The 25,152-nt window shown below is 40.8% G+C and overlaps 1 protein-coding gene across 1 annotated transcript in view; it reads right to left on the bottom strand.

The window, feature by feature from the left end:
• Positions 1-25,152, bottom strand: part of snd1 (staphylococcal nuclease and tudor domain containing 1) — a 179,297-nt gene that overhangs the window by 19,107 nt on the left and 135,038 nt on the right. Inside the window, exons 18-21 of the mRNA XM_063501056.1 lie at positions 19,523-19,664; positions 5,946-6,069; positions 3,808-3,877; positions 1,385-1,498 (exon numbers count right to left, since the gene is read on the bottom strand). Of these exons, the coding sequence (XP_063357126.1) occupies positions 1,385-1,498; positions 3,808-3,877; positions 5,946-6,069; positions 19,523-19,664 (450 nt within the window). The remainder of the gene's footprint in view (positions 1-1,384; positions 1,499-3,807; positions 3,878-5,945; positions 6,070-19,522; positions 19,665-25,152) is intronic.

The raw sequence follows: 25,152 nt of genomic DNA, 5'->3' as shown, positions 1-25,152 counted from the left end.
TCTATTATGAGGTTACTTTGGTGAGAGGTCTTCATCAGCAGGAAAAGCTCTAAAACTTTAAATTTTAGACTTATTTATAAACTTATTGTAAACTGTATTTTCATCAGATGTTCAGTGGGCCAGACTAGACTATTTGGTGGGTTGATTTTCGCCCCCGAGCCTTATGTTTGACATCCCTGTGCCAATCTATCCAGTGGTTTTTAAAGGGGGTGCCGATGTGGATTTGATTGATACTCTGAAAATGTAGCGTAAAGTATTTTTAATGGGCTTGTGAATGTGAGGAAACATAATCAAATAACAAACATAATGATATCAAATTTGCAATTTGACTGTATAACGCAATGGGCTGTCTCACTGATGCACAAAACAAAACATTTCCTTCAAAGGGTTGCCATGTTTTAGAATAAATAGAGCCTCTTTTGCTTACACTGTTAAGTGCATTTGATAATCTGTGATGCACTATTAAATGCAAATGCATTTAATAGTGCATCGCAAACTACAGCCTCTAAACTGACCATAAAAATGAATCCACAGCCGTCCTAAACATTTAGACTCTGTTTACTGTAAATGTGTGTGATTATATTATTTTGTGAAACACGCAAATGCTCCGCACACTGAGTTAAGTGAAATCCAAACCCTGTAAACACTCACTCTAATGCGCCAATCGGGCACATACCAAATGAAAACATGCTTCTGTTTTATTTCTATTCGGGATGCTGCTCTCTCAAAACGCTGCCAATCGGTTGACCCCCCATGACACGCACAAAACACAGTCACTCACACACATGCTGAGACATAAACACACACCAGTGGTCACTGGAGGTTGAGAAAACACACTCAGATGTAAACAAGAAGATTAGTGCCGTGGAGGAAAAAAAAAAAATGCACTGGTGCTCTGCTATCAGATGGTCAGATGGACATCCAAGCACACAAACACACAAAGCAACTGGAAGGCTTTTAATCGCTCTGTAACATGAGAAAGTTCGGGCTGCTGAAGCAGCGTGTATATCGAAATCCATCCTATCAAACTGTTAATAAAACCATGTCCGGGCACCCAATTATATTCAAATCTGGTGCAAACAAGTAAATCAATGACTTGGTGTTTGTCATTGTTCTGTCTGCTTTGTACAATATGCATTATGTATGAGCATAATTTTCACTAACACTTGCCTGGAATGACAACTCAACCCCGTCTGTCAGTTACAGACTTATCGCCCCGTGTGATAAGTGAAACTCAAACAGTTTTCATGTCTTGCCAGGAAAGTCGACTTTCAAACGCTGGCAGAAAATGAGACTGAAGAAGCCGATATCTCAAAGTTAATTTTGAAGCTTTCAGCTGCGACACATATCTCAGCTCTGCGTGCGTGCTCGTCTGTGCACTTACGTCCTGGGGGACCTGGATGAAGGCGAAGGTATACTCGGTGGCTTGTACTGGCAGGGTCCTGGTGCTGAAGGCCGGAGGTATGGGAGCCAGACGGGTGGATGACACAACTTCCCTCTGAATATGAAAGATGGACAAAAATAACAATCAATACAAAACAGATTCATTACAAGCTGCCACATCAATCGCAATCACATAAAAATGGAGCTTGTTTTGTTTCCATTTTTTAAGAAATTAGGTCAGTTACAATATCAGTGAAGCCTCAATGGTATTTCCAAACAGTAAAGATTTTATACCTTAAACTGTTCATGAGTTTCACATTTTGAGATAGTGAACTGTTACCTATATGACCCCCACAAAAAAACATAGCTTGTTATCATTGTCTGCTTATTAATTTCTGGCATTCCAGCCCCCATCTCTCAAATAATATTGTATCAATTGTGCCATCTGTACTTTGCCACTTTAATGATAGTTTACCATAAGAGAAGAACAGATGCCATGTTGTTGCTTAAGGGCTTTGTTCTTGTATTTGTAACCGAGCAATCACCACGCCAGTACTGAGGCTCCCGTCACTAAACTAGATTTGCTCTCTAGTTTAGCTATGAGCTAAGAGTAAAGAAAGCAATAAACGTCAAATTGATTGTCACCAACAAATGCTTCCAACACCAAATCACAAAAATGAAAGAAAGTACCAAAGGCTTGTAAAGCCTATCTTTAAAGTGCCTATGATAGGCATTTCAGGTTGAATTCATTTGTTTTGCACTGACATTACATGGGACCCGTTGTATTCATTCCCAAAACCAGATTTTCTATTCTTGAACTCTACTCTAAGCTACTATAGTGGAGTATTGTAAAACAAGCCATTTTACCTCTGTTCCCCTTGCCTTTAAACCAGCTTTCCTCTAATTGGCTAGCCTTCAGAAACAAAAGGTTTGAAGAGTGGGTCGGTGGGGCCAGAGCTGTGCGTGGGAGATCTTTATTAAGTGCATTTGCTCTCACTGACATCATCCAAAGCAAAAAGTAATAAGTTGTCTGAAGCCTGAGGTTTTGGCTCACAGTGACTGCTTGTAGATTATTTAAAACTTTGCCCATGTTTAATATGAACATCCACTAATGTAACAATACATCTATGACAGAAAGCAAGTACAATAGTTCCCCTTTAAAATGTCACAGAAAAGTCCATAAAAACAACAGTTTTATGCATGTTCACAATACCGATTGTTAGTTCAGTGCTGTGCTTTGACTTGACTCCCAGATCTTTTTAAAAAAATTTATAAAAACTAAAAGTATGCACTGTATGTCAATGTTATGAAGCAATAAACTTGATATATCAACACAGGTAGGGCACACGTGAGCAATAACCAATCACTGATCACCACAGGCTACACTGTGGTGGAAAGTCAGACAAATATGGCCGTTAGAAGTGGGGAGTTAATTTAATGACCCCCATATCTTAGGCTAATGTGTTCACTGGTCTGTACAGTCTAGACAGAGAAAACCTTGAACATTTATTATGGCTAAAACGTTAAGATTTATCGCCGCCATATTCAGGTTTGACAGCACTTTGAACGCGGGCTTTAAAAATGAAATGCCAAAAGTGTTCTGCTGTGTTTTCTAATGATCACATAATAATTCAGGTACTGACCTGTTCCCAAGCGAGGTTGCAACATTATCAACTAATAGCCTGAGCCATAAAAATCAAGGCCAGATCGACCCAAACTGAAATGACGCAAAACTACAAAGAATGAGGTACATAGCAGCTTGATTTTTTTCCCCTTTCTGTGTGCCGGGTCAGCCTCGGAGAATCACACTTTCAGCAACATGCCAGGATGCATCACATCTGCCAACCAAACCTCGATGTGTCCCCTGCTCTGAGGTCAGTCACACACTGTGCCGCTCCACTGCATCATGGGAAAACTCCGCAGGGTGGTCGCGGGGGTGGGGGTTGGCTGAATGAGCCACTTGGTGGTATGGTGATGCAAAAGCATGTGTACGCACGTGGGCAGAGACGCAATTGTAACGCGTATGTGAGGATGTAGTGCCTTCGTCATCACGGAGTCACTGAATGAGAATCCTCAGAGAGGGGGGCAGCTCTGTTTTTGTCATAGTTACAGCATGAATAAAAGCAGTCTGCTTCAGTCACATCAAAAGAAAAACTCCAGCTGAATAAATATGGGAACAAGCAAACAACTGGTGACTGAATAGATGGATAATAATGGAAAAAAAATCCCTCTTCAGTTACTAAACTCCTTCTGGCTGTTGGGTTTGGCCAGGAAAAAGCACTGCTACTGTGCATATGTTTTGAGCCCTGAACACCAGCACTTTGTTTTATATTCTAATGATGACAATCCATCATTAAGGGACAAAGACAAGAACATACACACATGCACGCAGTCAGTCAAATTCATCGTCACAAAGTTACTCACGTTGCCATAGTCAATGTAGAAGACATGGACCTTTGCCGGTGACTCAACTTTCTCCACTCTGGCTCTGTACCTGTAACAGCAAAAAAATAAAAAATAATTGAGAGAGAGACAGAGGGAAGGGGTAGCGGGGAGCAGAGAGAGAGAGAGAGAGAGAGAGAGTATACAGCACAGGGGAAACAGATGAAGACAGAGGGCACAAGAGGAAAAGGAGATGAGTAAATGATTCTGTGCTTATTTCCCTGGGGAGAATGTGTTGGAGGATCTGTCTGTTGTGATCGGAGGAGAGGAGTGGAAGAGGAGGCGGGGGGAGGTGGGACAAAGGGGATCTATCAGGACATAGCAGGGCTGTGAGAATTGCACGGGGGCCTCCATGCAATAAAAGAGAGAAATTTAAACCTATTTTTGCCTTGTAGCAAATAACGTCAGTGCATTAGTGCTAATCAAAAAACCCAGCAGTTTCACTTTGTAACGGTTATATTTTCAAGCGTATCCGACAATCCGAATGAAAATAAACTTGTTATTACAAGGACATACTAATCAGGGTTAAATTAAAGGGAAAAAAAACCCCCTGAAAACAAAACAACAAAATGCCTCAACAGTGGCCAAATCCTTCCTGTGAATTCATACGGACGCAACATAAGAACTTGTTTTCCCTCACACTTGATTCAGTGTGTCGTTTCATCTGACCATCGCTGACTCTTAACTTTAACAAATGAGCGTGAGGAAGAAAAATTGGCTGCACACCAAGGACAGCAGGAAAAAGTCAAATAATTAGGCCCACATGGGCAAAGACAGAAACGAGAGCACAAAGTTAAAACTGAATAAGTGATTAACAGGAAGACAACAGCAATGGGCACAAAGAACAGGAATGAGAAGAGCAAAAGACAAAGTGACGAGTGACTAATGAACAGTTTTTCTTATTCGCTCTTTTTTCCCCCCATTCACTTTGACTCTGTGGTATTCCGAGAGGCCTTGTAAGGCGACAAATTTCTAATTACTCCCCGAATGAAAGGACGACATTCCGCATGCGTCACAGAATACTTCGATACGGATACAGAGAACAATGCAAACATGAATGTAATTAGCTTGCTGATAAATAATAGAAAATGACAAAGATATCATATTTTCCACCTAAAGTGGGGTTCCTAACAGACCTTTTCCACAAAAAACAGGTTAAAGAAGTTGAAGGTTTACAGCAGATGGTTTGCTATAAATTTGAGCCCTGCCCCGAAAAAACAGGACAGGAAGATGGAAGGAGGGATGGAAGAATGAAAGGACAGCACCTAGGTTGGGGGAACATTTGGTTTTTAATCAGTTTCGTGGTCTTTTTTCACCGTCACCTTCTTGACAGACTCCCTCTCCCTCCCTCGATCACTGTGACTTCTATCTGTCCCGTAACCATCTGTAAACTACGAACATCCAGTGAGGAGATGATGAAGAGGTGTGTATGTGAGTTACTGTCAAGCTACTGCTGATTCTGAAGGGCCAAAGCAGTGGCATTGAACTAATTACACCCTGTGGGTGTCTGCAGTCGACACAGGCTTAAATAGAGACAAGGTAAAAATGAAATGTCAGGTGTTCCTGTGAGGGAAATAACTACAGTGTGCAAGCACATATTGTACCTCACAAAAATGTATAAAATAAATGTTTAGTTTCGAGTTTCTTCCCTCAGCTGATAAATCACACGCCACCATCAAGTTCTTTTTTTCTTCCCTTGGGGCATCTGTTGATACCGAGTATTGTGGTACAATCCCATCAATAAGTTGGCCATCCATTGTATTGTGTGATGACACTGATGAAGAAACCAGATACCATCAATCACATCAGCTGACACCTGATCCACGTAATAAGGTCAGTGTCACTCCTGACCGGTGCTGTCAAAATTGGGTGATTATTCACTGAGAAAAGAAAACCTGCACAGATCGAACTATTTATACATGCACTGCATCATTCATATCACTGCCTAGAGAACTGAATGTAAAAATTTTTTTTATAATACTGAAGAACAGCAGCTAATAACCCTTGTGTCAAAAGAGAAAGACATCTTAATCCTTCCTGTTTGTCATAAGATGACCTGACAATGTTGATAAGGTTGCTATGAGGCTGCTAACATCAGAGGAACTACAACGCATGCTCACCATTCACCATCAGCAAACTTGGCTATGCAGTAGTCTCCCCGGCGTGGAGAGTAGGATCCTTCCACTGGTGGCTGGGCAGCGATTTCTGCTCTCATGGTCTCCATCAGATTCTCCAGCTGACTTCCTGATAGGAAATACATGTGAGATAACAGGTGAGGACTGGAGTTCAACTTACAATTCCAAATGTAATTTGAGTTTTCTTCAAATTATACTCATTACATGCCAGTGGCCAGTTTTTAACATTGTTGTGGTTTCAATCTTTTCTCCATTTGCATTTCACCTGACTAAAAATGGGACTTTCCACTCTTGATGCAGCAGCAGTTAAAAATATGGAACATCTGTGTGTAAAATGGACCTAAAATTCATTAAAATCCTATACAGAGGTGCCTGTGATTCCTCCCTTCAGCTGCTGGCAGTATGTGACTGATGGAGGGTGGATCCCAAGGCAGCGGCAGAAAATGAACACGTGTATCTTACCCCATGCAGGGCTCCTAAATAAATGTATGAATATAAATGAAATCAAGCCTGGCGCAGCTTTGTGAGGCATTATGATGCTTCTTGTGAGAGTGAGTATTTTTCTGTCGGGTTGTTTATTCCCTTCATAACTGAATGGTGCAACTTCTAATAATCACTTTCCTTTTTGTTATGAATAAATTAAAAGTATTCCTGCATGCTCGAGTACAATAAGATACTTCAGTTCAAGTTAAATTAAATCATTGCTTTAGAGAATGTACTTGTACTTTATGCCTTGATTCAAATAGACAGACACAAATAGGTGTGCTCAAAAAGTTCTGAAAACACATAAGAATTTCAGAAATCTTGACCTCTGACCTTGAGGTTATCAAAATTCAAACTTCCCTGAGATTTCTAGCAGAACAGATTCTGTATGAATCAGAAAAATAGATGGTATGAATTTGAAAATTGTACGTTGGCTTGTTCTCGAATTATCGCATTCACAAACTTGGGTGTCTGTGCTGCCTGCCTTGCACGACGACGACGATACCGCATCAGCCTTTTTACATTTGAGGAATACAAACAATCTGATTATGGTGGGTTCCAGTCTGCCATCCTATGCTCGGAATGCACTGAAAAAGCAGGAATTCTTTTGGCCTTTCAAATGCAATCGTTGCTTCCACTTCTTCAAAATGAAAATCAAGTTGAAGGATAGCCCTTTTTTGACATATTGGAGGTGAATCACAGAGGCAGAAGTGCAAGGGGACATGACATGACTTCTACTGAGAGATCTAAAAATAATAGCCACGCTGAAACCCGTCCAGAGGTGCACAAGACGATGACCTTGAATGTAAGATTAGTCAAATTTAAATCAGCCGAGGCTTATTTTTTCAACACTTAAGCACGACTGGTGGCTCAGTGGGGAAAAAAACAAACAAAAACAAAGCATTAACGCCTTCAGACACAGATACCAAAACACAACCCAAAAACAACCTGCTTCTCTTGTTATGCCTTGACTCTGTTAGAGAAACAGAATTTTAAATTAAGCAAGCCAGCTCTCCCAGTGGGTCTTTATGGCCTATCAAGCCATTATATCATGCGAGGGAGACCTATTATGGTGGATTCAAGGCGAGAATGGGGCTGTCGATATGGCGGGAGCTTGAGAAATCAGATTATGAGTCAGGGCTTCATGGATCCAATGACTGCAGTAAGTGGCAGCCTGATTTGCACCCATCAGTTGCAATTGGGGAGCTGATTGTGAACACCACTAAGTATGTGCATCTCCAAGAGAGCCACTTTTCTGGTGTTTGTGTATTATCTACAGTATATTTATTTGTGTATTGCAGAGCATGTTTACACACGCATGTCTATTAGTGTTCGCAAGTGGCTGTGCGTTTTGTGTGTAGAGCTGTATGAAGAGTGTGGAAGCAATTACAGCAGCTAGTTTAGTAAAGTGGCCCATATAAATTTCCATGGTGGTATTTTTAGAGGCCATTTTCACTGATCTACCACCTGGAGGGGGATTGTGGGCAGGAGCGCCAGAATCATGTGCAATGGAGCATCTTTAAAAACATAAATTCATACAATGGGAAAGGAAACTGAGGCAAAAACAAAACTGCATTACACATACAGCACTGTGAAAATGTTGGAGGTTATTCAAGGAAAGTAGAGATGCTTTCGAAAATACTGCAAATAGCTTCCTTTCCTCCCCCCAAAAAAATCATGTAGTAAGCAGTAAACATAACAGTCATATCAATATTTTGTGTGACAATACTGCATCTACGCATACACTTACTCCCGGTCTTACACTAGCAGATCCAGATATTTTTAAACCGCATGGATAGAAGAACCTAGCATGTCAGCCTTGGGTAAAAACCCAATTTCTCACCTTGTGCATGTGTACTTTTATTTTACAGTATAAGTGGGGTATTACAAAAACATGTTTTCTCCTACTAACCTGTTTTCTTGTGTGAAAATAAATGCAGTCAGCGTGTGCATGTATCTGTGTGCAAAATTAGTAGGTGCTGCTTATGCATGTTACTATCAAACAGCTTGGAGGCAGGCACTGCACGCACCTTTTTTAATTTTTTTTTTTTTTAACTTATGTACTGCTGCTGTGAGTTGTCATTAACACCTAAAATTATTTATGCTTGTGGAGAACAAGAAAACACAAATAATGATGCTGTTTTTCCCACGGTTATCTGTGCCGAGACAGGCAGGCAAGCTGCAAACCAACAGCAGACAGGAAACCTTCATTTGCATGCTGTCAAACCTGGAGAAAAACACCAACGAGGGATACAAAGGGATTGTGGGAGTGTGTAAGAAAAGTTGGGAGCTCAGTTTGATTGTGAGGAGGGGGGGGGCGGCGGTCAAGGTGGGGGTGTCCGACACATCACTAGCCACCCACTGGTACAGCAATTACTAATGAATGCAGCGGAGAGGTGGGGAAGACGCATCAACACACCAAACAGACCCATCCTCAGCATTCTGTAGAGAAAGCAGTTTTTAGAAAACACATCAGATGAATTGCTTTCTAAACAGCTTGCATCATATGGACCAAACACACACGCACGCACACAGGCGGGGTGGTTGCATCATTATACTCCAGCTTTACCACTGTGGCTTGGTGCAGAATAACTAATATTGCAGTGGACTACAGCTTCCACAGTCAGCTACCTCCTTGATTTATTAAGCAAATTAAAAAAGTTAGTGCGTGCCTTCCTTCTCAATGCGAATGTGTGTGCATTTAATTGAAAATGCTTTATTGATGTAAATGGTATTTACAATACCGAGCAACAGAATGGATTATTTACAGTATGAACGGGGAGCTGAAGCTTATGAGACCACCATATAACAGATTTTAGAATGAGCAAAATTATGCAGACTAGCTAAACAAATCTCACTCTGCATACACATTTTATCCCATTCATGGTGCTGGTGGGCCTTTTAGTGCCCATCACCTTTATTTCCTCTTGTACACTGCTGTTTGGTACAGTTTGAGCTAAGGGTTCCATTTTCCCTGATGTTTGGAAGAAGAAGAAAATTAACATATTCATATTCACCTCCTGATTCTTATCCTCTAGAAAGAGAATACTGAAGAATATAATACATCCTTATTTACCAGATGCATTTTCTTGCATCACAGTTGAGCTTCAGAACTTTCTTATCTCAGTCTCAACCTGATATTGCAAACTGACACCTGCAGAGCACTCAATAATGTTCATTTCCACATCTGCAGACTGCAAGGTGTGCTCGATTTAGTATGCAGCGTGGGACTCACGCATTATCATTATTCCGTGTTGGGATTTGAAGGTCTAATTAGGAGTGCAGAATTCTTGGATCTAGGATCAGAAACACTCCATCCGTATGTCCAGGTTTAAGTCTATGCTTGTCCATAGAAGAACATCAGTGTATTGTCAAGGTGCAAATCACAACACCAATAATAACAAAAGCAACAACAACAACAACAACAAAATGCACATGGAAATAAGGTGGATGTGCAAGGAATTACACATAAATGCCTACAATTAAGTCTCCTCTGACTGCAATCAGTGTGGAAGAAAGCTAAAATGAACTTCACAAACTGCAGGTGAGCACCGACAGAAGTAATTTGCCATCTGGGGTGAATTGAATAAAAGCTTACGCAAGTGCCGAAATTCTGAATGAATAGGAAGAGTCGCATTAGCATGGAAGGACAGCGAGGAAACGCTGCATTACAGCACAAGATTCCCATTTTACGTTGGCATGAAGACAACTAAATATCTGCGTGCAGAATGGGTAAACCATGTCAAGCGTGAGTGCTCATTTTGCGTTGAATGGAGAGCCAAAGTGATGATCTAAAAAGCAGCCAAACCACTGACTGTGTCTTATGGCGGCCAATTTCTTTCTGTCTTCATCTCTTTATTCATCTGTTGTTTTTTTTCCACCCCCCTCCCTCGTTCTGTAATTTGTTTATTCACCGTTATGGATGCAGCTGTTTGTAAATCATATATAATTACATTTTGAATGCCCACAGAATAGCGAGGGAACAATTAGGCTTTAAAACAAGAAAACAACCGAAAAGGTGAGCGAAAAAGAGAGAGGGGAGGGAGACTGACATGTTACAGGTTAGTTATGATCATATTTTATTCTTTTGTGGCACCCGGTGTGTGAGCAAAGACTGGGGAAAACAAAAGCCAGTAAAAACAGCAAATCAAGTGCCCTTTCACTACGCATCCCAAGGCTCCACTGAATTCTATTAAGCTGTTTACAAAAGGCATTAAACCCACAGAACGGTAAATAATCACAATATGAAAGGAGCTCAGGCCAGGAGAGCAATGGCTACCTATGAAAGCCTTCCAATTTCCTGGTTTATAAGAATGACAAAATTAGGAGTCAAAGCAGAGAGCATCTATGAAAAGATAACTGCCAGGGAAATAACTGACTGGAGAAGATCCAGACACATAAACCTAGCTACAGCTCAGTCAGATTCATAAAAGCAAAATGGATGGTAAGATCTAGAGGAGACACACAATTACCCCAAAAGCCTTTTTTTTCCCCCCCTCCTCCTGATTTTTACATCAGCATTCTCGCTCATATTGAAAATGCTGCAGAGCCTTTGTTGTGCCCCCTGCCTGGCTAGTCAAAGACTGTGTGGATACATGGATGGTACATCATCTACCATCTGAGAGATTCACAAACACTGAACAGAGCTTTGTGCCCTAGCTCACCTGTTAGTTTGCGGTGTTAAATATGCATGAGGTTTGGACAGGCTTCATCCTCTCGGGGTAGAGGAATGGCTGTGTTTCAGGACATGCGAGCAACAATTTCAAGGTAAAAAGGCAGCAATGACAAACAACAAAACACAGCCTCAGTATACAGCGTACTGGCTTGGGAGGCCTGCAGTGAGAGCAAGCACACAAAGCTGTTATGAGATCATTGGCCCCCGTGTTTGGTCAACAAAGAACCTGTAAGGCAATCACCTGCAGACAGTGTGTAAAAGAAAGGCAAAATAGGAAAAAGGCCATTTAATCCCCTTCCTGGCTGATCTTTAAAATATTCTGAGCATCTGCAGCATGTCGAAGGAGGTCAAGCTAGAAAAACAAATGATCGCCCCACCTGACAACTGCTGCTCCACTCCCTCTAGAACGGGATATGGATTATGTCTTGCGATACTCCACCAGCAATAACTCGCTTCCATTTTTCACTTCCTGCCAGTCTGGAGTAGTTTTTTTTTTTTTTTTTTGAACGGCAAATTACCATTTCTGTAATTGGAAAAGCCATCACTGAGAGAGAAAGCATCTGTGGCTCTCTTTTTGCATCAGTCTCTTCTGTTCCTCTCTCTACCACCTGTCGAGTCTCATTGACTGCAGCTAATGCCCGGATTTGATTGTGGGGAGTTTATATAAGAAGGTCCTTATTCCCCAAATGTGCACATATTTGCACATTTTTGCCCACATTTGGTAGAGTTGATGAGATCCAGATTTAGACCTGCAAGTGGCTCACCACTGTGAAAAGTCCCATTTTGCCATTCAGCTTTAGGTAATCGACCTCGAAGTTGACATTAGTGCAAATCGTGCTTACTATGAGTGTGGACAAACATGCTTATTTTCCACCTGAAAAGCAAATGCACCCCACCTCAAACCGACAGGTGAGCTGACCTTTTAGAAGCTAAGTTGCGTATCTGATTTAATAATGAATGCCTTGGGAGGCGGAAGATCATCTTGGCGGGACTTGACCTCTAAATATTGCATCTGCTGCAGTGGCAGGGAGCTGGAAAAGTGAAAAACAAGCCGCATCGGGTGCTTCTTCTCCTGCAACTTTCATTCCCTAGCTTGGTTACTTTGTTCAGTGTATGGTCGAATTGGACTACAACAAGGCCTTGTACACACTTCAACTGAATTAAATATTAGACATAAAAAGGGAGGCGAACAGGGATACAGTGGCCAGAAATAACTACTTTTCTTTTTTCAGAGTATGGTCCATTTTGTTTTAATGGCAAAACTCTAATTAGACTGAATTTGAAATTAAAGCTAGTATTGTATTGGAAACAAGTAGCTTAAGCTCAAACATAGTTGTAGTCACATACACTTAGTATAATTATAAAATCATTTACTTTGTAATTTTATTGAACCAAAAAAAGGTTTACTACAATCATTAATATACCCATCACAGTAATGCCTGAAAGTTGTTATTTTCCACTGCTAAATTTCTGCAATTTCTCTACTTCGAACTTTAATAAGACTGTTCAACAGAGAACTCATGCTTAACAAAAATTACTTTGTTAAATCAAATGCTTTGGGGGGAAAACCCAAACAAACAGTATGATAATGCACTGGCACAGAAGTTAATTATCTTAACCCCTGGCTGACTCTGGCCCACAGTGTTAAAATTAGGCATTTCATCCAAAACACACACAAAAAAAGTGACAACCATTTTCAGTGCACTCTTGCCTTTTTTTTTAGTAAGCTGTACTCTGTAGAGTAATCATCACTTGGCTGCCTTGACATGACATCTAATTAGGAGGCCACTCACCCTAATTCATATGAAACGCTATAGTAATTCTTATGTTCTCTTATTGAAATCAACACAGTGAATAAAAAGGGAACTAGCCCAAAAAAATCTACTTGAACTAAAAAAACCAATGGAAAAAATAAATTGAACCTAAATTGTAAAAATAATGAAATTCCATTTCAAAAAGCAGGAAAGGACTTGGTCTGAAGTCCAGCCAGACAGTGTTGTTCTGCCTGCATTGCTCCAACAGTAGCTGGGTCCAGCATCATTAGGTGATGAACAGCTGCTGTGTGTAAAAGGTAGAAGTGTGAATAATGTGGACGGAGTGGCACCTGGTTGGGGGGAACGAGTCCACTCATTATGAGGCTGTATGGGTGCCAGGAAACAAGCGGTAGACAGGATGTACCGCCAACCGCGCTGCAGCTGAGGCTTGGGGTGAGCAGAAAATGTGTGTTTGTCGGTCGGGGCCAGGCCTAGCAGCCCAGTACCGTGGATGTGACAAGTGCGTTAAGGCCAAATCAGGGGGAGGTCACTAGCTAGGCAGAGACAAGTCTTTTGCCCAGTAACACAATCTGTGGCTTGGGAAAACCAATGCAGTAATGAGTAATAGCGATATTAAACAGTGTGTCACAGATTAAACATCTATTCTACACAAGTTTACAAGACAGAATAAATGGTGTTGTGGCAGCTGTAAGCTGTATGTTCAGGTAGACCCCAGCTTATATAAGCACTGATTTGAAATAGCTGTATGGTTCCTGGAATGTCACCTGCAACTTGGCAGCCCCTAAAACTGAGCTCTGTCTCTCCAACACTGCAGTGAAGCATGTGCAAATTTTTCACAGATCATCAGAACTGTCAGCTCTGTGGGGCCTTCGTCAGTTCTGCTGGATAAAACTCAAGTCAGCTTGCACTTCGTAAAAGGATACAGGTGGAAGACCCAGGTACAGAGTTTCTCCTTCTACCCAGTTCACAAAATCTAAGGAGGAGAACCTGATGACATCGAGTATGATGAGGATGTCATTCTCCCTGCTGCACAGGCATCATGGTCAGTGGCAGTCCCATCAGTAAGCCGCTGTCTTTCCCAACACCCCATGAAGCCCGCCCACATTTAGTAGTGTAGCTGGTGCTCTATTTGAGTGTGGTTTGGAGAGATGAGACATTTCTGGGATAAACCGTTTGCCACAAAGTTACTGTCAAAGGTTTTAGGGCTGGTTGTGATTGTAGCCTCGTCCATTAAAAAACCTCAGTGTGGTTACCGTTCCTTCAGCTTACCAACCTGAGCTGTTTAAGGTGATCTGTCTCCTGTCAGAGAAGTGCTCCAAGCCTGGCCAACTGATATGAGCCGATTCATCCACGGCCAAAGACACCGAGATCTAAAGAACCCATACTGGCCCAGGGTGCCACAATAAGCGAGAACTAGCTAGAAATGCCACACTTAGATGGACAGCTTCAGCTCTCTGGGTACCATAGTGCTGATATAGTGTTTGAGAGATGGCGTCATTTCATTGCAGTGTTCTGTTTTAGATGTTTTATGCATCCTACACCATTTGCTATATAGTGGTAAAACATTTTTCACTGCCGATGTGCGTTTGGCTTCAATTTTGGCTGGGCAAGTGGGCTTTGGAAACATGCCAATTGGTCAGCATAGGCTTATGAGAAGGTTTATAAAGGAAGCCCATCAGCTGCACCCTGCTTTTAAGCCTCTAGCATGCCTCCTGCAATTTGCCCATCATTTCAGAGGCTCTCAGGGCTCCTTTGAAGTGTGCTGACTTGAAGGCACATTCTCTCAAAATTATCTTTTTTGCTGGCTTTCTCAGAAGCAAAAAGGATGTGTGAACTACATGTTGTATCTGCCATAGTTCCTGTTTGAAGTTTTCGAATCACTATAGCTACAGTTAGCCTGCTTATATATGCCCCACTCTTGGGGGGTACTGGCTTTTCTCCCCAGCTGTTTGTTGATGAGAGTAGCTTAATTCACTTTGTTATGTACAGCCTTTGTGCATCCAGTTGGATTGGAAAGAAAAGAAAAGAAGAGGAGAAAAAAGGAATGCAGCTCTTTGTTTCCCAGGTTCCCACTCATTGAGGGAAGCTTCTTACCTTACAGTGGTCAACACAATGGGTGGTGGAGGCTATTATGTTGGCAATGCCCCAGACGTGCAGCTAGCGTATGGGCCCCTTTTCTGTGAAGGATATCTAAGCAGCTGTTGACTGGCCATGGCTACAGATGTTTATTAGGATCTACCAGCTGGATATGCCTGCTCCTTGGAACACTCAGTCCTTAGTATGGGCACTTAAGGTCTCATTTACGCCACCGTGTTGGTAGGGTGCATTATAAACCTGAGCAGAGCTTTTTAGATCCATGTCTACATCTCCACTTAGTGTCAAAAATACATGGAACAACCAATAACCTGTGCATTTTCTGCTCATGTTTGTGTTTTTATTGCTTCTTCAGTTTTGCCACTGACAGAAGTCATATCATGAAAAGGTCTTTGCAATGTAGTGAGTGATAGAAACACTTAAAAATGTCTACTTCTGTCACCATCTTGGTTATGCACATTTGGCTTATTGGAAACCAGAATACAAATATGTCTTTGTAGTCTTTGTATTGCTTGAAATCACATCAGTTCCTCTCACTGTGAAAGCTATATGAATGGACAACAATGTAACCAACTTTCCTAGGCTGTAGTGTTTTGGTCAGGTAGATTTTCTGTAAACAAGGTTTGAAATGAAATGTTTAGTCACTACGGTGTCCAATATACATTTATACACACATGCCCACTTCATATTCATACCTATCAAGAGTGCAAGAATACATTTAGCAAGTGTTTAAATAACATAGACTCTCCAGCATAGTGGTAAACTAACAATATTGTACGGCACAGAGTCACTTCCTTCCCCTGTGCCTGGAGTGGCCTTTGTCTTTCAATGTCCAAGGTCACACAGATCTATGCAGGCCCCCCTCTGACAGTAATTACATATAGCCTCCGGAGAGGAAGCAACATGCACAAGGAAAATAGGGGGGAAAAAAAGACACAGCAGTACAAAGCAGAGAGATGTGTGTGTGTGTGTGTGTACTGGGAGAGGTGGGGGCCATGAAACAATGAACGATAAAGACCCTTAAAATAAACTGAGGATTAAAGAGCTTCTCGCTCAAGCTTCTTGGTGACTTGGAAAACCACTCCTAACGTGAAATTAATCACTTATCGAGTCCGTGTAAAGATTTTCATATACTGAAAAGGAGAGAGAAAAAACAAGCCCTTATATCCTTATTTAATTATAAATGGGAATAATTAAAATGGGAAAAGGGGTAAAATACAGTGGAGATACAGAGAGGCCCAGGAGAATAAAAGGAATTATAAACCAAATTTCCTTCGTTTATGAAAAAAAAAAAAAAATCTATATTATATATACACACACATTTTACAAGTACAGCAACAGCTGTGAAAGCTTTTCAATACCCACTGATCACAGCAGACCACAATAAATAAATAAATACATTCCATCCTATTAGATAGCCACAACTCCCACAGGGTTAATGGTTTGGAAACTGCATCTAAATATTAATGACTGTAACCCGACCGATTATATGTGTGTGTGTGTGTGTTCTCTCTGTGTTATCTTTCTTTATCTTTTTAATACATGCATCATCTGCTCATTATATTGGACTTAAAACATCTTTTTCTGCCCAACTGCTCATTGGTATTAATATCTACACTACTGCTAAATACTAAAGTCCTACTAGTCAAAGTCAAAGTCATGTTGTTTTACAGCCTCTGTTATAAAAACGTGTGTGAAACGCTGATGGATGGGAATGTCAGGTATACTACTATGTTAAATTTTAAATACATCTGTTGGTATATATAAATTCAACTCAGTGTTTACTCATCCGGTTAATTCCCGTTTCATATGACCTTACTTGACACATGTTATTACCTATAGATTGGAATCAGGGCAGTAGCGAGCACATATGTATAAAAAAAGCCCTGCTATTCCAGATGTTTTCAGACATTGATAGTGGGACAGATGCTATAATCACTCTTTCACTTATGCATTTATGTTAGGTGGTATGTTGTCATCAGTTGCAATCACAAGAGCATAAAAAATTCTGCCTCCACTTCCAAGCTTATCTGAGTATATAAAAGTCCTTTTCAGAAATTTTTTTGGGGTGGAGGTGGGGGCATGTAATGATAAAGCACTCAGCTTGTATGATTTTACAGGCCCTAACACTTTGATGTTCTCTTCAAGAGGTTGGTATGACTTAATGTAGCTTTGAGGGAGCGTCAGCGAAAATGAAAGAAACCAAGGGAGAAAAGGAGATGGAGGAAGGAGGGGAGGGGCAAACAACATGAAGGAGAGGGAGATGAGGAGAGGAAAGCAGAGGGTGAAGACCGGTCAGGTTTTTCTTCCCTGCTGAGAATAACATTTTTTTTTAAAGTAGCACGTAAGTCTCTTGGTAGAAGAACACGAGCCAATTAAGAGGGAAAAAAATAAATAAAAAAAGCCCCAGCACTGCTGGATCATCTGAAAATCAAGCCTTTATATGAGAAAAGATTAAATAACTCACAGCTCCCCTGTCAAAATGCACTGAGAGCAGCAATGTTTAAAAAAAAATGCAGGTTGTGTAGAATTTCTTTAAATGCAACACTTTAGATCCTACCCCCTAAAAAAAAACGTTGAAGTTGTAAATACCTTGCATCTTCCAATTCCCCAGGTTCGTTTATAGGTATAAAGAACTTATGAGAAATATGCTAAAAATCAATAAAAATGCTTTGATTTGCTCTTTTATGTGTAGCTTGAGTACATTCTGTTTCCCACATGAACTCCTACTCAGTTTTAGATATTGTGTAATATATTTTTGCTTCTATCCCACCCAACTGAAAATAAAGGATGCTGAAGGCATTAACCCTAGTTTCAGGTTAATGTGCCATGTATCATATATTTCAGCATCTTCACAGAGACACCCAATTAAGATCAGTGATTAAAAAAAACAAAAAAAAAAACAACTCACTCAACCTGAACATCAGTCCTGACTTGCAGGAGAGTGAAGCTGAAGTAGCCAGAGGCAGTGAAAAGGCTTTAGATTTGAATCTACAACTGATAGAAAAAATTGTTGAGCGCATGTCACAATACCCGAAGCTTTCAACGTACAGAAAGGTTATACAAACAATTGTGAGCTAAATGTTTTTCACAGTCATAAATGATTGGATTATTAAGATGTGTGTGATGCTTAGGCTTAGATTGGCAGTAAATGAAGGCAAATTAATTAATGATGACAGTGAGGCAAATTAAAAGGTGGCCAAAGTCAATTTCATGGCCTCTACCAGGCGACTGCCAGTGAAGACAGATGTGGGGGGCGGCAGAGAGAGAGGAAGACCTCAGAATCCTGAGTTGCTCCTACAAACTGGCAGACGATGAAGGGATAGTGATTGGCATAAAGGATTCAGATCTGTTCCAGCTAGTTTGTCAATGCAGCTTTTAATGTATTTGCATGTTTCTAAATTCAAAATTGTGTCAAGGCAATAATTAAAGCTACATAGACAGAATTTAAAATAGACAACCCACCCCTGAAGCGCTCTCCCCTCTATTCTAAACCCTTCAAAGCAGATAAGCACATACTTACATATTTCAAGCCTTTTTTGTGTTTTGATTTGGATCATTATAGCTTATACCTCATTGTAGCCCAAAAAAATAAACTTTTTTGAGATGCACAAGTACAAGTGCCGCGTTTCATATGAGCTAAAACAAATTCCATGTTGTTTTTGGCTTCACGCAAGACTTGAAACCCACTACCTCTGCCCATGCCATTGAACATATATGCCTTACTTCCTACACAGACTTTTGTGTACACACTACTCATCTGATCTGATCTCAAGAGTTGAGATCAGATTGGCTGGATTTTCTAAAGCCCAAAATCAAAGGCCAGCAGAAGTGCTGGAGTCTAGTCCCCCCACATTGTTTTATGGTGGATCATTATAGATCTTTTTTTTTTTTAAACCACAAAAATTTCAAACAGATTGCCTACCCGAGCTTTAAATGGCAAACTTTTTCTTATCATAGAGAGAGTAGATTAAATTGTAAGACTCCATTTGACTTTAAAAAAAAAAAAACAAACCCAAACATCAATGGTGACAGGAGGGGATGTAGTGATTTATTCCTATCATTTAGTAGTAATAATAAGCGGGACGTCCTTTGTTTTGTCTCCTGGTGGGAGGGATGCTGCAGCAGGGGATGAGCCGAATGTCTGAGTAGTAGAGATAATTGTCATTCATAAAGTCAGTCTGGTGTTAAAAGGGAATAAAATGCAAAGTCCTTGCTTGCCACCGCTGTTGGGAGCTGGTGTAGATAGTGGTATTTAGTGTGAAGCTGCAAAGGCTGACGGAAAAAATATGCAGCTTGAAGTAAAACAGCATGTTTATAAAGCAATTTCAACTTTTCTAAACGAATTCTCATTGGTTACTCTATCAAATTTTATATTCACTCGAGTCTGTTTGTCTGGTTTTGCAAGCTGCCTCTTTAGGCCAACTCGAAAATTATATACTTGGAAAGCTAAGTGAACAAAAATGAATTTTCCTTCCTTCTGCAATTGTCATTCACGCACTCCCTCACTCATGCACACGACAATCGCGAGGTACCTGTCTCTACATCCTGGGCGTAGAAGTGCAGGGTGTCGGTGATTTCAGTGACATAGACTGGTTTGTAGTTTGCCACGCGCTCCTTCTCCTCTGAAAGATGCACGACCTCCTCCACTGGTTTCTCCTCATAATTGGCCCAGATCTACAACACATACAAGGAGTAAAAAATGTTTTAAAAAAGACATGTCAATGCAACACAAACATGGAGATCAGATAGGTCAAGTTTAATGTGCCAAACATTTTTCAGGGATAGAAATTCATACAATGAGAATTCGTACATGCTGCACTAGTGGTCCGAGATTTATAACAGCATGAGACTACTGAATGAGACTGGAATGTCATGCTGACATACCCGGTCTTGGTGGCATATTGCAAAGCAACATTCATTCTCACTAATTATTTTTGGTCCAATTTCAAACCCTTGATGCTGCCAGCATATGGGACAGTCCATCACTCCTATGACAGATTTCTGACCTCACATAATACTACAAAGATGTTTCCGAACACAGATATTTGCAAAGATCTTCCTCACGTCTTCCAGCAGTTGTTTTAGGGTTAAGGATTAAAGGTGGACCGAGGATCAAGTTAAGATTAGCCATGTAATGTCGGCGATAATATCACTCCCTCGGTAAAGAATGTTGTCAATTAGGTTCCTTCACGAGCACAGCAATTTATGAGGATGCGTGTAAGCAGGTTACATCCTTTCTAAGCTGCATCAAGGTTAGTCCTCTTTCGGCTCCCCAGGAGAAACGGAGGGCAGGAGGCTCATTAGAGAGAAGTGCTTTGCCTTGGGCCACATATCAAACTGCATGGATGTCAGCAAGCCCGCGCGTGTATGTGTGTTTACATAAAGAAGGGGATGCACCAGAAAGAGTAGGCGGCTAAAGCGAATAGCAGCATGTCTGTATACAGCTTCAGGTACAGTAATAGCATTAAACACATGCATAAACACAAGACTGTTAGGATGAAAGCGAGCTAATCAGCTCCCTGTTGATGAATCATTGTGAAACAGGAGGAGAGGTTACGTGGGGATCTCAAAAGTCAACAAGTACAGCTGAGCTTCATACTGCTCCAACTTCTTGTATAGCTGTAGCCCGACTGCTTGTTATTGCACATTTCTGCAGGCTATTTGGGAACTGTTTACTTTTAAAGGTTACTGAAAAAGAAGAAAATGAGGCGGGCAGATTTTTAACAGCACACTGATATCAGCCAATTAGATTCTGGCTAATTATTTCAGTGCACGGTATCTTTCAGCTAATTAGATTAGCTGGTTTTACTGTTGTCACTTTTTCCACTCTGTCTTGGCTCATCTGCCAAGATGCACGTGGTAATCACACCTGAGGCTTTAGTATAACATGCACTCCTCTGCGCGCTAAGATGATCCTGTACCTCATTGATATGGCCCAGGTATTATTCATGCCGAGGGGACCTAAATCTGTTCACACCATCATACTGTGGGGGGCACATGGTTTCTTTATCGTCTGAAGGCATATTTTAAGGCTGGGGCAATGCATGGTTTTGTTGGGCAAATAGTAAAGGGCCTGAATGGAACATGCAAGTGACAAAACTGCAGTTCTACGAATGCCCCCAGAGTTAAACTGCCCAACTTGACTGCAGAATTGATGTATTCGCAGCCTGGCACCAAATAACAGTTTTGAAGCACCACACAGTTAATTGTGCATAGCTTACAGCTTTGCAGCTTTGCAGCAGTCACTTTAAATGATAGGTGAGTGCCGGGTCACATCAATTCTTTACATAGATAAAGTATGAGAACAACTGATTGTGTTCGCTGGCATTCCCGTTAACAAATGACAGGCAAATACTATGAAAAAGCACAGGTTCTAAGTCTTGTAATTGCTATGAAAAAGAAAACAGAAGGGGAAAAAGAGGGAGAAAGGAAATAAGACAGAAAGAATGTAGACAGGTAGAAATTCTGGGGGTAGAGGTCGATTAAGGTCACTTAGGGCTGAAAACAAACCCCCCAAGATCAACCAATATTAGGATAGCATAGCTATTTTAGATATGCAGACTTTATGTGCACACTTACAAATGCTGGAATACACAGCATCTAGTAATAAACATGATTACCATATTGCAACTGAGCTAGCATGACTTGGCTTTTGATCAAACCTGCAGCACCAATTAGGGAAGACAAAGATTAGAGTGTCACCATTCATTAGCCTGGCAGATGTCACTGCCGCACTTTTAGGCTGATAGCAAGTTACGGGGGGACTGGACAGAGAGCACAATGAGAAGGCTTCATGTCGACATCCGATTCTATGATGTGTAGAAGCGCAAAGGTTCAAAGTTATAAACTGTTAGAAAAAAACATGTTTTATTTAGGATATCCTCAAAGAAAGAAAAAGCCACTTAAACAAAAATCGCAACCCTGAGTTAATTAACTGTGTCTCTAGTTTTGATCTTTACACCTCTGATCCTGGTGTCCACTTCGGAAGCAGATTTCTGCTAAAAGAAAACATCAGATCCCCGTTTTTCCCTTTGTTGCTGCATGATTGAATGAGGGCAGAAGGTCATATGTTAACATATTTATTATGTGTGGCCAATACGGATAAAAGACATGAGTGATCAGTGTGATTACAGCCAGATGAAAACTTATTCTGCATCATTTGAGTACATCATTAGAAAGAAGAAAGAGCTCTGTCACTTTTTAGAGCTATAAAAAAAATAAAAAAAATTTGAAATATATGCACACAAACACACAAGCGTGCACACACTGTGCCCAGGGCTGATGACCTTCCGTGAGCAGCCAACCATCCTGTTTGTTCCACTTGAATGCAGGTATGTGACTGCTGCTTCTGCTGCTGCTCTGCAACTGCAGCCAGACGCTAGAGCCACCAAGCTGCCACAGACAATGGGAGAGTGAAAGAGGGGACGAGAGGAGAGAGATAGAATTATGGGAAAAAGGGATAAAAAAGAAAAAGAAAAGCGGCAGGCCATTTAGCTCAGGTTGAAAGGACAAGTCCTAATAATGGAGACCAAGCTGAGAGATGGAAGGTTAGGCTGACCTTCACAACTCTTGAATGACAAAACACACTTACACCCAAGTGAGTGACAAGTGAGTCCAGTGGGGTAATGTGGTGATGGGGAAAGGTTGCACTCAGAGTGACTATCAGAATCACATAAAAAAAATAAAAAAAAGCTGGAAGAATTGTTGAAGCATGTGTGTTAGGGATTAGCTGATTTCCAATTTCCAGCTGGATTTTTTGTTGTTTCCTCTAACTTTCATTCTGTTAATCTTCCATTATCCTGCTTCCTTGGTTTTGGCTACAAACGAATATGCTAACTCTTTTATTTTTCTAATCACTTTAACCACACATGATAAAATTGACCAAAAAAAATAAAGAAATTCTGCTTATAGAGCTGAGAAGCTTTGGCATTAGCCAGTGTAATGTTTAATTGCCAAATGCTGATTAAGTAACGAAAGGCTGTATAAAAAAAAATAACACAAAAGCCAAAACAAAACCCCAACAGCTCTGAAGAAAAATGAGCTGTTATGGCCAGGTTTTTACAGCAGTGCAATAGTGGCAAGCCTTATTTTCTAAGCCTGGCACCCAAGACACCTATCTGGCTGAAGAGTACCTCTTTGACAGTTAAGTGCAGCTCTGCTCTGGATAATTAAGAGGTCTGCTGATTAGCTTAGAGTCAATTTATCTGAATATTTCTAATCTGAAGAAGAGTGCCGCAGTCCAGAAAGACTAAGCAATGGTGCAACATTCATAGATTCACACATTCAAGCACAGGTGGATGAATACACAGACAGATGGATGACTGAACACACACGTAGTGCCAGAACGAGGGTGTGAGGGCTGGTTTGAACACTGATTAAATGTGGCAGTGTGTCAATTGTAGTAGAGTGTGTGTGTGTGATTGTGTATGTGTGTATGGTCTGTTAAGACTAAAATCACCATTGCTACACAAAGTGTACACTTTTTTTACGCAAACAAACACCCCAAATTTTCATCATAGCAAGGGTCTTTTACGCCAGACAAATGCAAATACAAGATTGAGAAGCAAAGAAAAAAAACAAGGCCTCACCTCCAGATGTTAGAAGAAAACAGTGCAGTAACATTAAAAAGTAAACATCTCAAATATGCCTCATTTAGATGCAAATTGCTTGGAAACAAATCTCTAAGAGAAAAAAAGTGTTTCATTTCATACAACTCACTTTCTCCACCAAATTGAGAACATCACACTTATTTGAGGCATAAATGCAATCACATTGGAAAAGAATATTATCTGTGCAACAAATTCAGTAGCTTTACAAGTCTTGTCCTCATATATGGCACTCACAAATACATGACACTCAACAGAGGAAGCACTGCCATCTGAGTCTAACACACTTCAGGAGACTAGAGGGCTCAGCCCACGCAACCTGTAACAAACAGGCGTCCCTCAGAAAGAATGCTGCAAACTAGCTGAAGCTAGGGCTAATGTGATTAAGATAATAAAATCTTGGTGGTCTATCTTATTACATGTGTTTTACAAAGTTTCATTATTTATTCATTACCCAATCAGACTTGAAGAACAATTGAAATCAATAGGAGCACGTTGTTCATGCAAGTGCACTTTGTGAATCAATTTAGCCCCATTATATCCCTGATGAATCTCCCTTTAGCGACAAAGGTTCATTAACTCAATTGGAGGGCACGTTTTTTCTCTTTCACATCAAAAGCCTTTATGCTGCACATAAGAAAATAGTTTTGCTTTAAGATTCATTTTCATTTCTTAAGACTGTCAAACAATAATACGTGGATGGTTGCTACTGGATACTGTATTAAAATGAAGAGCTAGATTGTGTTGACAAGATGTTGCCTTTAAACTCTAAAAGCTTGACTTTTGCTGTAAATTAGGAGCAGAGAGGAATCTGATTTGCATAAAAAGTGAGAAAGAGCTCATTAGAAATCAGCAACAGTCTTATGTTAATGACTGGGTCAGGTTGGCAGAAAGGTGGACAGGCCTGGATTTTCTGTTCTTTAACAATGTTTCTATATTGACAGAGTCATTAGAGCTGGAGAATGATCAACAAGATGGACAGCCGCCACTTTCTCATAGCCTATTCAAGGTGGGCCTGTTCTTCCTCCACCTCGCCGCTTCTGCGTAAAAGGTACTGGGATGGGATTGGGAAGGGTGCTTTTTGTTGCGCCTTAAAGCTAGCAGCAGAGGCAGTCACAAAGCGGAATCATTGTCTGTGTGAAAGGGAAAGCCAGCATGGCAGGACACGCCACACTAGACACCAACACTGTTGAGTTACAATGTCACGCTGGCATGCCATCTTAGGACTGCGGCGGCATTATGCCGGCATCATTTGTGCACGAGCAAAGGCGCCGCAATGAGGGGGTCTTCGCAGCTGAAGTACAGCATGATATGGGGGCAACCAAGATGCAAGCTGCCTCGTCGCATCTGCCATAACTAAACAGAATCCTCCAAAGTAAAAAAAAAAAAAAAGAAGTGAATTTTCAAAAGTATCTAGTTTATAAGCATAAAACGTGTAGTTTTAACCCAAGTTTGTTGTTGTTGTACTTATAGAAGTAAATCAAGAGCAACAAACTCGCATGGTGGTGCAGTGGTCAGCAGTTTGCATGCTCTCCCTGTCTTTTTGTTTACTGGGT

Source organism: Pelmatolapia mariae, linkage group LG17, assembly GCF_036321145.2.
Source record: "Pelmatolapia mariae isolate MD_Pm_ZW linkage group LG17, Pm_UMD_F_2, whole genome shotgun sequence".
Lineage (NCBI taxonomy): Eukaryota > Metazoa > Chordata > Actinopteri > Cichliformes > Cichlidae > Pelmatolapia > Pelmatolapia mariae.
The sequence above is the reverse complement of the archived record's forward strand: the minus strand, read 5'-3'. Positions and strand labels throughout refer to the sequence as shown.